General features: G+C 29.3%; 1 protein-coding gene across 5 annotated transcripts in view; it reads left to right on the forward strand.

Moving 5' to 3' along the window:
• Window positions 1–776: 776 nt before the first annotated feature.
• The window catches only part of kntc1 (kinetochore associated 1), a 79,809-nt gene continuing 67,284 nt past the window's right edge, over window positions 777–13,301 (forward strand). For 4 of the 5 annotated variants that reach the window (XM_009301982.5, XM_068221568.2, XM_009301984.5 and 1 more), the window contains exons 1-12: window positions 777–863; window positions 978–1,110; window positions 4,336–4,456; window positions 6,122–6,237; window positions 7,037–7,115; window positions 8,540–8,652; window positions 9,163–9,273; window positions 10,502–10,595; window positions 10,689–10,741; window positions 12,219–12,331; window positions 12,414–12,465; window positions 12,589–12,693. In XM_009301982.5, the coding sequence (XP_009300257.2) occupies window positions 838–863; window positions 978–1,110; window positions 4,336–4,456; window positions 6,122–6,237; window positions 7,037–7,115; window positions 8,540–8,652; window positions 9,163–9,273; window positions 10,502–10,595; window positions 10,689–10,741; window positions 12,219–12,331; window positions 12,414–12,465; window positions 12,589–12,693 (1,116 nt within the window). In that variant the 5' untranslated portion in view covers window positions 777–837. Of the gene's footprint in view, window positions 1,111–4,335; window positions 4,457–6,121; window positions 6,238–7,036; window positions 7,116–8,539; window positions 8,653–9,162; window positions 9,274–10,501; window positions 10,596–10,688; window positions 10,742–12,218; window positions 12,332–12,413; window positions 12,466–12,588; window positions 12,694–13,301 lie in introns of all 5 variants that reach the window. The other variant, XM_021476680.3, reaches the window with a different exon arrangement.

Consider the following 13,301-nt stretch of genomic DNA (forward strand, 5'->3'; position numbering starts at 1 on the left):
TACATCTAGTAACAATGATACAAAAGATAAGTAAAAAAATACATGAAAGAAAAACAATTATTAAAGAAAACTGAATTATATATATATATATATATATATATATATATATATATATATATATATATATATATATATATATATATATATATATATTATCATTACCTTTAAGTTATGAGATCCCTTTGGCACGCCTATATGTAACATTCCTAATAATTTAAGGATATATATATATATATATATATATATATATATATATATATATATATATATATATATATATATCCGAAGAAATAAGACATAAATATCTCAAACTATACTTAAATTGTTAGGAATGTTACATATAGGCGTGCCAAAGGGATCTGATAACTTAAAGGTAATGATAATAATGATAATATTATATCTTTTCAGCAGTTCAGTTGTTTCAGCAGCTTTCTTATTTAGCGATAAGCAGACAGATTCATAATAAAGTTTCAAGTCAATACAAAATGTGCTAAAATTAGGCAAACACTGATTGTAACATATTGTCCATTTCCTTACAATCTGACTCCCAAATTAAAAACAATAAATTAATTGTCTTCAAATCAAAAAGTTTTTTGTAAGCTGAGAAGACAATATTTCTGTCCAAAATGTTTCTACAAAATTGCATTCTAAAAATAGCGAGTGGATGTAAACATTTGGGTTGAACCGTAAATGCACTCCTTCCCAGTAGATGTCGCAAAAGCACCAACAAGATCCGACTTGTCTACAACCAGAGAGGAAGAGAAACAAAAAGCGAAGAAGAAGAGCTCGGCGCCAAATTTTGACAGTCATGGGCGGAGATTACTTACACATCATTTTATGAAACAACAATCACGTTTTTTAAAGTAAGTGCATGACAAAGCCCCTGCGACATTTGCCACCTTTTTAAGTCAAAGTGTTGTGAGGTTTGATAGTTTATATTTACGTTACGTGTCGTGTTTTACATACAATGCGTCAAGAATGTGGAATAACGTCGAACTTTTGCTGAACGAGGACACAAACACGGTCCGTCTGTACAACGATGTTGAACAAGAGTCTGGAAACGCTTTATATCAAGTGGACAACTTGGTTAAAATCTCATCCTCCGAAAAGGTTTGTAACAATAACGTTTAATTGAGACTGACTGGATATCAAAAATACCTGTGGCACAGTTGTTGGATTTATGATTTTATTTATTTATTTATTTGATAATTCGGTCGTTTATTTTTTTTTCATTAATTCATTTTTTTATTATGCTTTAAACAACATATACATGACAATATAGTAAACAAAACAATGCCAGGGTGATAGAAAGTAAATGATAACAACAATACATAAAATAAAAATAAATAAATAAAAAAACAAACATAAAAATAAGAGTGTAAATACTTAACTAAAATTCTTACAAATACAAATAAGCAGGACCTTTACATTAATCAAAAATATTAAAACTAGAGCACAGTTGGAAAGTTTTAATAGCCTTTCGATTAGCACTAGGCTGAATAGTGCAAAAGTAATTTTTCCGTTCCTTATAAAACACTGTAAAACAAGGTTTTTTATTTGAAAATTTACACTTATGAATATGAAACTTAATTAACAAAATAAATAGGTTAATAACAAACGCTTCATTATTCAAATTATCATATTCTTTTTTTATTAATTATCAATTAAAATATACAAAGATTACATTTTCAAAATGCAGATTATTTTCTGTATAAATAAATAGTTAGAGAGTACCTTTTTCTTTATAAAAACAGAAGCAGCATACCAGAGCTTTTTAACATAACCACAGTGCCAAAAGAGGTGGGGTACAGTTTCCAAACATAAAGAACAAAAGAGTCATTTATATCAATATACTGAGAGTTGTTGGAGTTATGATGCTGTTGTGATTTGGAATGGCCGCTAACTAACGTTAAATTACTTAAAATATTGAGGTAAAGTTGGTTTTATATTTGCACATTCGGACTTTTTTATTAATAATGTAATCTCAGAAAAGTAATCTTTGCAAAATCTAAATAGTGAAGTCAACGACTATCAAACATTGTTCACAGCGAAATAAATAGCGTTAACGTTAGTGCTAATGTTGTTTTAAAGTCATGCTATTTCAGATCCAATATTCAAAGTAGCTTAGTAAACAATTTAAAGAAGTTGTCACAGTTCAAAAATGAACGAATGTGCGAATATAAAACCAACTTTAGGTCAATGTATATGGTAATTTCACTCTGACTTCTAGGCTGTAACTTAACCTGATTAATCTCCATTCAGAAATGTGGTTGCTCTACAATTAAAGTCACCTGATAAAAAATATGTATATAACATGTACAGCCATAAGGAGGATATAACAACTGTAAAGAAGATTTTCTCAATATTTAGACTTTTCTCAGATATTTTTAAAAGTTTTATCTCAGACGAATATTGTCAGACAAACCCTACATCAATAGAAAGCTTATTTGTTCAAGTTTCTGATGTGAATATGTCAATTAAAAATGTCTGTCATGACTGGGTTAGTTAATTGAGGTAAAGTTGGTTTTAAATTCACAAAATTCGACTTTCATTAATATTATAATCTTAGAAAAGTATTCTTTTCAATATCTAAGTAGTGAAATCCTATTAGCAGCCAATGACTATCAAAGTACATTGTTTACAGTCTATTAAAAAGTGCTAACGCTGTTTTAAAGTCATACTTACATGCTATTTCAGACCCAATATTCAAAGTAGCTTGGTAAACAGTATAAAGAAGTTGTCACAGTTAAAAAATAATCGAATGTGCGAATATAAAACCAACTTTACCTTAATTAAAATATTGAGGTAACTTAAAGTTGGTTTTATATTTGCACATTCGTTCAGTAACAAGTTGTCACATGCTCCCTATTGTTTACTATGGTACTTTAAATATTGGATCTGAAATATGAGATCAAAACAACATTTGTACTATTTACTTGACTGTGAACAATGTTGTACTTTAATAGTCATTGGCTACTAATATGATTTTCCTATTAAGAATTTGCAAAGAATACTTTTTTGAAATTATATTATTAAGTAGAAAGAAAGAAATGTGTGACTCTAAAACCCAACTTTACCTCAGTCTCCAAAATGTTGTTATGATCTCAAAATATTGAGTATTAATGGTTCAGTTCTGGTTACACTTTGCAACACAGTTTCATTTGTTAATATTAACGTTAATATTGTTAATATATAATAATAATTGTGTTTTCTAACATTACTTATAAACAGTGCTACTTGTACGTCATTTATTAGTTGTGGTTTTGTTTACCAAAATTAAAATTCAATGTATGCTTGTTAATATAAGTTAATGCACTGTGAGTTAACATGAGCTAACAATAAACAACTATTTTCATTACCTAACTTTAACACATGTTAATAAATACTGTAATGTATTTAATTTTTTATTTTTTTCCATCTTAATAAATAAATTAACTAACACAACCTTATTCTAAAGTGTTTAATGCAAAAATTTAAATATTCTAAATCCACTGCACTTTAAATTTAGTTTTGTTTGTTGTAATTCAGATGTTTACTTTGTATTTTTTTCCACAGTATTTCTTATTGGTTTTCCCTATTAGTCCTAGAGAAAGTCCTATTAATTAATTAATTAATTAATTAATTTATTTATTTATTTATTATGTAAAAACTCCTAAGTTCAGTATTACTAGCCCACTTTAGAAATATTTGTTTTCTTGATTGGCTACAGAACAAATGATTGTTGTTCAGACTTGCATAATTAACCAATTTAAGCTTAATAAATGATAAATTTACTATAAATTCATAGGTCGTAGATCTTGAACACTTGTGATTGTTGATTGCTCTTTGAGAAAATACATTTATTTTGTAATACTGAATTTTTACATTACCTAAGCTGGACATTTTAAGCATCAAAAAAATAATAATATTGAAATATTTTAATTTAAGTTCAATTAATCTAAAATTTTATAAAGTTAGCTTTTTTTAACAATTAAATTGCAAAAAAGGTTTAAAGTAGGGCTGCACATTATTGGAAAAATCTGACATTGCGATATTTTGTTTTGTTACGATATGAATAAAATTCCACCAAATGATTTGTATAGTTCTGTTTAAAAGATTTCATCATTTTAGATAGACTGGGGATGATCAAGCCTTAATATCGAAACTCAAATTATATATTGTTCAGCCCTAGATTAAAGCAAGTAAAGGCAGTGTAAAAGACGTCCAAAGATGTTTCATGCAAACTGAATAAGAAACAAAAAGAAAAATATCATAAACTTTTTATTTGTACATTCTTTGAAATGTTTGAGTGTAGAAAACAAAAATACCTTTTCTCCTTCTCTCCTTATTCTTCAGGTGGTGTCTAAGCCAAATGTCTACGCTTCCAGTACTCCAAACTGCTGTATTATTGTGGTTGACACTGCGGTGGTTCTCTTTGATCCCGGTTTTCAGACTGTCCTGATTCACTTGTATTTTGGTAAAGCAACCTCTATCATGCACAGTTAGCATTCACTGATTACAGTTTGGCTTACAAAATAAGGCAAACACATATCTAGGCCTGTCACAGTAATCAATGTACCGACTTATCGCACAACACAGGGACATGAGCTCAATCTTTTTTGGTGATGTAATACATATTACCCATACATCCAGCAACATTTTAGCTGATTGTGCAACATCTATATCTCTGTTGGAGGTGTCAGTGTCAGTATGGTTGTAAAACACTTTGGTATTTACTATAAATTACTATAGTATTTTTCATGTGTGTGTTTGACAACTGAAATAGATCTGGTAGCAAATATGGCAGCCTGTTACTCTTTACCTTGCACTTTTTTTTTTTTATCAACGTATATTATTATTTATTTAGGATATGCGTTTTTACATTCTGATTCCAATGCCTGATCATTAAATTGTTGAAATGACTATAATTTCTTTGAAATGACTATAATATATAATTTATATATATATATATATATATATATATATATATATATATATATATATATATATATATATATATATATATATATATATATATGGGCAATTCCATGCAAATGTCAACCTTGCCATAAAAAATAATTTAGTTTTCACCAAAATAGACAAACCGTTTCTACATTTTTTGTGTTAGTAAGTATTTTACAGTACTGTAAAAATACTCGTAAATGTATCTGTCAGTATTTCAAACTATTATATTTAATTTGCCAAAATCACACAAGTGGCTATTTCACAGCTGTCACATCCATAACGGAAATGTGTCACATCCATAACGACACTTTTTCTTCATAAATGCAAAAATGTCAAATAAAATAAAATCAATCATTATAATTCTATAGTGAGCCGATTCATACCTGTTTGATGAGCATTGTTTCTTTTAGGTTGTGCAGTTTAACTGTCAGAATTTCTAAATAATCTGTTGTCCATTGCAAATTCGCAAACTTTTTTTGTCACATCCATAATGCTATTTATTTTCCTAATTTAAAATATAAAACATGTTTACATATTGATATTTTTCTGCTACCATAACTCTGTGGTGAGCTATTTTGGAAAATATAAACAGAAGTTTGGATACAATGTCAACATATACTTTCTGTGTGAAATTATGTTTTGAGTTTTTACTGCAAATGTCACATCCATAACGCTGGAATTGCTCATATATATATATATATATATATATATATATATATATATATATATATATATATATATATATATATATAAATAATAATATATAAAATATATATAATAATTATATATATATATATATATATATTATTGCTGATATATATATAAAATATATATAATAATGATATATATATATATATATATATATATATATATATATATATATATATATATATATATATATATATATATATATATATATATATATAATATATAATATATAATATTTAAATATAGAATATATTTATAATGTCATTCTGGCATTATATAATAGCCATAAAATTGTCTTAAAAGTTATATATAATAATATTAAAGCTATAATATAATATAATATAAAGCTATAATATTGTTAATTGCAATATATTTGGGTGTAACATATTGTACAAAAAAAAAACAGACAGGCCTACACATATCTGTTGTTCTTAACATATATCTGGTGATATTTTCATGTTTGATTCAGACTCTGTAGTGGATGCAGTTACTGTTTGCCCCCAAGGACAGTTTCTTCTGGTAGGAGAGAGAAACGGGAGTCTGCACATCATCTACATCCCTCTGAAAAAGACAGTGCTGACCAAAGTGAGCTGCAATGCTAATATATAGAATACATACATAATATATATACATAATATATATATATATATATATATATATATATATATATATATATATATATATATATATATATATATATATATATATATATATATATATATATATATATATATATATTAATTCTAATAACATCATACAGTTGAAGTCTAAATTATTAATATATATTAATATTAATATATTAATATATTATTATTATTATTAATATATTAATTATTCAAATATTTCCCAAATGATGTGTACCAGAGCAATACATTTTTTGGACAGTATTTCATATAATATTTTTATATGAAAAATATTAAATCTATTATAGAATAAAAGTAGTTTTTTATTTATTGAAACAATTTTAAGGGTAATATTATTAGCCTCCTTAAGGAGAATTCTTTTGATTGTCTACAGAACAAACCACTGTTGTAAAATGACTTGCATAATTACCCTAACTTGCCTAATTAGCCTAGTTAAGCCTTTAAATGTCACTTTAAGCTGAATACTAGTGTCTTGAATAATATCTAGTCAAATAGTATGTGCTGTCATCATGGCAAAGATAAAATAGATCAGTTATTAGAAATGAGTTATTAAAACAATTATGTTTAGAAATGTGTTGAAAAAATCTCTCTGTTAAATAGAAATTGGGGAAAAAATATAAAATAATTACAATTTAATGGAGCGCTAATAATCAACAGTTCTATATAATAGATAATAATTATTATAGTGCTTATAATATACAGCTTGACTGTATATATGGTAAAACAATTTTGTTTTTCAGAATCTGCCCCAGCAAAAGTCTTCTTGTGGTGAAACAACCTTTAAGAGTCTAATACTACATGAGAAACCTGGTTCTAAAGGTGAGTGTTTCTGACCAGAAAAGTAAAGATGCTAACATATACCAACTTGCACATATACTAACACAGCCCCTTTAACCCCCCCCCCCCCCCCCCAAAAAAAAAAAAAAAACGAAGTTTGTGCATGCTGTTGATTTTACATTCATTAATAGGCTTAAATACAGGCAACGATGACTTGTTCTGTAAGCTCATATAATTAACACAGAAAATGTAAATGAAAAACAAAGCTTTTTTATTGCCTGTCTCAGTCCTATCATCTTTCATTCATTCATTTATTTTCCTTCAGCTTAGTCCCTTATTTATCAGGTGTCGCCACAGCTAAATGAACCTCCAACTATTTCGACATTTGTTTTACCCAGCGAATGCCACACACTCATACACAACAGCCAATTTAGTTCATCCAATTCACCTATAGCGCATGTCTTTGGAAACCGGAGCACCCGGAAGAAACCTATGTAAACATAGTGAAAACATGCAAACTCCACACAAAAATGCCAACTGGCCCGCCAGGACTCGAAAAAGCGACCTTCTTGCTGTGAGGCGACAGTGCTAAGCACTGATTCACCGTGCCACCCCACATCATTTTAAAATAATACTGTATACGTTTCTCTACATTTTAATTCTAAAACACTGTTTTAATTATTTATGTATTTATTTTATTATTTATGATCATACTTTCTTGATTTTAGTTGACTTTTTATTACTTTTTTCTTTTATTTTGATTTCCAAAATGAATCCTCTTTGTAGTTAACAAGTTTACAATGATAATAAGGCATGTTAACAACTTCATAATGATTTCTGAAGGAATTATAATGCTTTGTTTCATTATTTCATCTTCCTTTACGAGTAGCAGGTTATTTAGGACTATATTTCTGTCTGTTAGCATCCCATCCCTTTATGCCCCCTGGGGGCAAACTAATTTTGGTAATCCTTTTATGGAATCAAATTCACACCTAAAGTATGGTGGTTGTGGTAATAAAAATCATGCACGCAAATCATAAAAATTGTCTTCCCATGTGAAATGATAAAACATTCAGATATGAAAGAAAAAACTGATTTTGTCTAAACGCGTTGTCATTTTTAATTCACGCTCATTATATTTATTATTCTGATATTTATTATTCTCCGTTTAGATTTCACTTTTGCATGATATAATCTTACGCACAATGTAATAAAAAAAAAAAAATTTCATGCATTATTTTTCTATCTGCAACCGCGATTCTTCAGGTGGGGATTTGATTTTCTATCTGCAATTGCGATTGTCTAGGTGGGGATTTGATCCCACATTCTTTTTGTCTCTCAGCTGCGGTAGTGGTCATTTTTTATCTCTCACATACTGTATGCAACCGTATACATGTGCCATTGACATACACTTTATATAGTAATAATAATTTATAACCTTTACAATATTTTCTTTTGTGTTTCAGGAGATTATGATCTCTTTTTTGTCATCAAGGATGGATTTCTACACGTATCTAATGTTGCTTTGGGAAAAATACAGAGAGCGATTGAAAACATGGATCTGGTGGTCTTAAATAAAGTACTGTAGATGTTTTATAAGTTTAAATAAGTTGTTTTGTGTGCCCTGAAAAATGTATGCTTGTTTCTCATAATCTAATTGTCTCAAATCTGTTTAGGGGTGCACAATAGACTGAAATCATTCAAATTTTGCAGTATATATATTATAGGAAATGTTTGTTTTACTGATGTGATAATTATTAGAGTGGAGTTTATGTTGTTAAAATATCTGATTTGTTTATGCAACAGTAAAACATGTCTGTTCAGCGATGCTTTTGTCCCCCTTAAATATTATAAAACGTATGTTGGGTGTAACATAACATTTTTTTTATCGCATATAAAGTGCAGCATTATTTATCATGCCATTGCATATCGTAATTTGCTTCAATATCACACAGCCCTACGTTGGCTTGTAGCCTATGTGTTTTTAGATTTTAGTTTTGCTAGATGTGTCTGTGTTGCTGAGTATGGCAAAATGTAAGAAATTAGGAAATTAGAAATTTAGTAGTTATTAATTTTGTTTGTATTTCAGATCCAAGAAGATATTCTCATGAACTTCTTCTCAACTAAAGAGATTCATGAGGATGGATGCATTTCAGCAAGTCTTGTCTGTTTTGGAAGTACAAGCCACCTTCTGATTGGGGTAACTTACTGTGGATTCTACATAGATCCCAATGAGCGTTTTGTTCTCTTTTCCTAAAATAAGTTCTTAATGATTTTTTTCATTGTGATTCTGAAAATAAATAAAAGAATGTGTAGAAATATTTGCTGTGGAATTCATATATAACAAAGATGAAAGAGACTAGTAAAATGAAGTAAAAAAAAAAAAATGACATCCCGTCTCTTTGCGCCCCCTGGTGGCAGTGTTACACAGTTTACACCTAGTATTATGGTCACGGATAGAAAAATAATGAATGTAAATCAAAATATTGACATTGCGTGTAAAATGCTAAAACATAAAAATAATAAGAGGTCATTTTTATCTATCAAATACTGTTTGTGACTGTATACATGTATCATTATAATAATAAATAAAAAAATAATGGAGTCAGAATTCCGAGTTATAAAGTCGCAATTCTGAGTTTAAAGTCTTAATTTCGAGTTATAAAATCTCAATTCTGAGTTATAAAGTCTCAATTCCGAGTTATAAAGTCGCAATTCTGAGTTTAAAGTCTTAATTCCGAGTTATAAAGTCTCAATTCCGAGTTATAAAGTTTCAATTCCGAGTTATAAAGTCTTAATTCCGAGCTATAAAGTCACAATTCCGAGTTATAAAGTCGCAATTCCGAACTATAAAGTCGCAATTCCGAGCTATAAAGTCACAATTCCAAGTTATAAAGTCGCAATTTCGAGTTATAATGTCGCAGTTCCGAGTTATAAAGTCGCAATTCCGAGTTTAAAGTTTCAATCCCGAGTTATAAAGTCGCAATTCCGAGTTATAAAGTTTCAATTCCGAGTTATAAAGTCGCAATTCCGAGTTTAAAGTTTCAATCCCGAGTTATAAAGTCGCAATTGCGAGTTATAAAGTTGCAATTCCAAGTTTAAAGTCTCAATTTTGAGTTAAAAAGTTGCAATTCTGAGTTATAAAGTCGCAATTCCGAGTTATAAAGTCGCAATTCCGAGTTCGCAATTCCGAGTTATTATGTCGCAATTCCGAGTTATAAAGTTGCAATTCCGAGTTTAAAGTCTCAATTCTGAGTTATAAAGTTGCAATTCTGAGTAATAAATTCACAATTCCAAGTTATCAAGTCAGAATTTATAGAAATATTTGCTGTGGAATTCATATATTACAAAGGTGAAAGAGACTAGTAAAATGAAGATTGAAAAAAAAAAAAAATGGCAATTTGTTTTTACTTGTGACTTTATGACAGGCAGACGGTGCTAATGTTCTTTCACTTTGGAGCATGGGACTCCACCAGACATCCATGTCTCTCACAAAACTTCTAGACTCTTCTTTGATGTCAGGTACTGATTGTGTTCTTGCCTTGCGGTGTTTACATATTTGTCATCTTGCCAAAGCTGCAATGAAATGACTATTTCCTTTTTCATGAAATAAAGAGGTGAAGAAAGTTCAAGTTGTGGATAATCTGATGTACGTCCTAAATAACGAGGTAAGGGGTTTGTTTCCTAGTCCTTACTTAGTCTTTACTACACAAGTCTTTTAAAGTAAAATAAAAGTTATTTTTCACATATTTCTTATAAATACTTGTTTCTCGCGCACTTCAAGTTTCTTGTTTTATGAAGCTGCTCTCTCGGAAATACAAAATGAGCTCCTAGCGGCCAGCTGGGTTGGATTTTTTTATTTTTTTATTTTTTTAATAAAATTTAAAGATTTACAATGACAGAACAGTGGTATAGGTGTCTCATGTCATATACAATATAGCCATCTACTATACAGTCGCCCATTGGGTAGTAATTCAAGTCTTTTGTGAAGGGTAAAATTAACAAAAATTACAATAAAAATAATAAAAATGTGTCTTTCAAGATACATTCTCCAAACACTCCCATAGAGGATTCCAGATATGCCAGAAATCATTAGATTTCTGGTGCAAGTCATAAGTCAGTTTTTCCAAGATTAAGTAAATGACAATCTGATTTATTCACATATTGACAGAAGGAATGTTAGGAGAGGACCACAACAAAAGAAAACATTTTCTTGCAAGATATGTACAAAAGTATAACAGGTTCTAGTCCATGACTAAGTTGTAGAGCAGTTTTACAATTCAGAAGATAAACAGCTGGAGATAGGGCAAAAGGTTTACCTATAATCTTCTGAACTAGTTTGTGGATTTCTTTTCAGTATGTCTTAATCATGTCACAGTACCAGAATACATGCATCACAGTACCAACATTGGGTTTGCACTCAAAACAACACTGAGAAACATTAGGAAATATGTTATTTAGACAAACTGGTGTTAAATAAGCTCTGTAAAAGCATTTGGCTGGGAGGGTTTTAATTCGCTTGGCATCTAATGCACTTTGCCTGAAAATGTCATGCTTGGGTGTGGGGTTTGTGTCAGTTTTGTCAGTTTCATTTCTTATAGACCTTTCTTTGTAATGCATTGTTGTTATTTATGGATGAGCAACAAAGCACTGACAGTTAAATTATTATTTAGATATATACATAGAATAGATAGATATATGATTTATGTCTTAATGGACTATTATCTCTCTCTCTCAATTATATTCAAAAGAGCTTTATTGTTATGACTTTGAGTCGAGTGTTGCTAAGCATTTCAGATCACATAAACAATTAATAATATTTTAAAGTGATTATATAATGTGAATGCATACACACAAAAACCCACACAATTAGAATTTTTGAATTAGAATTTTGATAAATAAATGCACAAATAAAAAAATATGATTATTATTAAGATAATAAAACGAAAAATATTAATAATTAAATATTGAAATACTTAGACTTAAATTTGTTTGTTTGCTCTTTAGTAAAATAAAATGTACATGCATGGGTTTAAATTAAATATGCTTTATGGTACAGTGTTACTATATCTATATAATTTATTATTATTATTAATATTATTAATATTATTACAATTACAAAATGTATATTTGCATTTTTCCTAGGGCATGCTCAGCATGTTGGACATTCATTCGTTTGTCATGCTTTGTTGCTGGCCGGATCAGTACATCGTTGATTTCCTGCTGATATCAGATGGAAACTCTTCATCTATCACACAGCAAGTGTCTTTTTTTTTCTTCTTATTGTAAGACGTGAAGAGTCCATTCATTAACAGGTAATTGCATTTTACTGTTAAATAGGCAAGATGATAACACCCTGAAAATCATGACCTTGGTAGTTGAAGGAAACAAGGTGAATATTGTTGTGTGTATTTTATATTCATGCTTATACACACCGATATACATAATTAGAACATCAATAATCTTCACCACTTAATTACTACATGTTATTCTAAGCTTTTTTCTTTCTGTCCAGGATCACAGTAGGAAGCTTGTGGTGCAGTCTCTGTCCTCTATGGAGGTTTTCTACTCTCTAGAAGTTTCTTCTGAGTCTTGGTTGATCCAGAAGGGAATCAGTATGGTAATTATATAACAATATAAATTAACATTCAAAATATGCATATATACTATAAAGCAAAGCTGTAATGTTTAGTTGGCTGCTCCTGCAATTTTTTTGTTAAGGTCATTCAGGGCATGTAGTGTTACACAAACATTATGGCTTGGTATGATTTTGAAACAGTAGAAAAAAATTCAAGTTTAGTGGAAAACTTGACGTGCGTCAAGTGTTATTATCCTGCATTTCCTGAGCTGATGGGCATTGAACATCATGCAGGACAACTGACTGCATGATGGGGCCTAGAGAATGCATCTATATGTCCATAAAATTAAAGATATCAGTGAAATATGCCCGATGATACAAGTCTTTTTCATTTTTTACTCACCCTTGACTTGTTTCAAATCTTTATGAGTTTCTTTCTTCTGTTCAACACAAAAGAAGATATTTTGAAGAATGTTGGAAACCTGTAAGCATTGATTTCCATAGTATTTCTCTTTCCTGCTATTGATGTCAAGGGTTACAGGTTTCCAACATTCTTCAAAACATCTTCTTAAATAGAAGAAACAAATGTTTTGGATCCACTTGTGGGTTAGTAAATAGTAAATTTTCACTTTTGGGTGAACCATCCAGGG

This window comes from Danio rerio, chromosome 5 (assembly GCF_049306965.1).
Source record: "Danio rerio strain Tuebingen ecotype United States chromosome 5, GRCz12tu, whole genome shotgun sequence".
NCBI classification, from domain to species: Eukaryota; Metazoa; Chordata; class Actinopteri; order Cypriniformes; family Danionidae; genus Danio; species Danio rerio.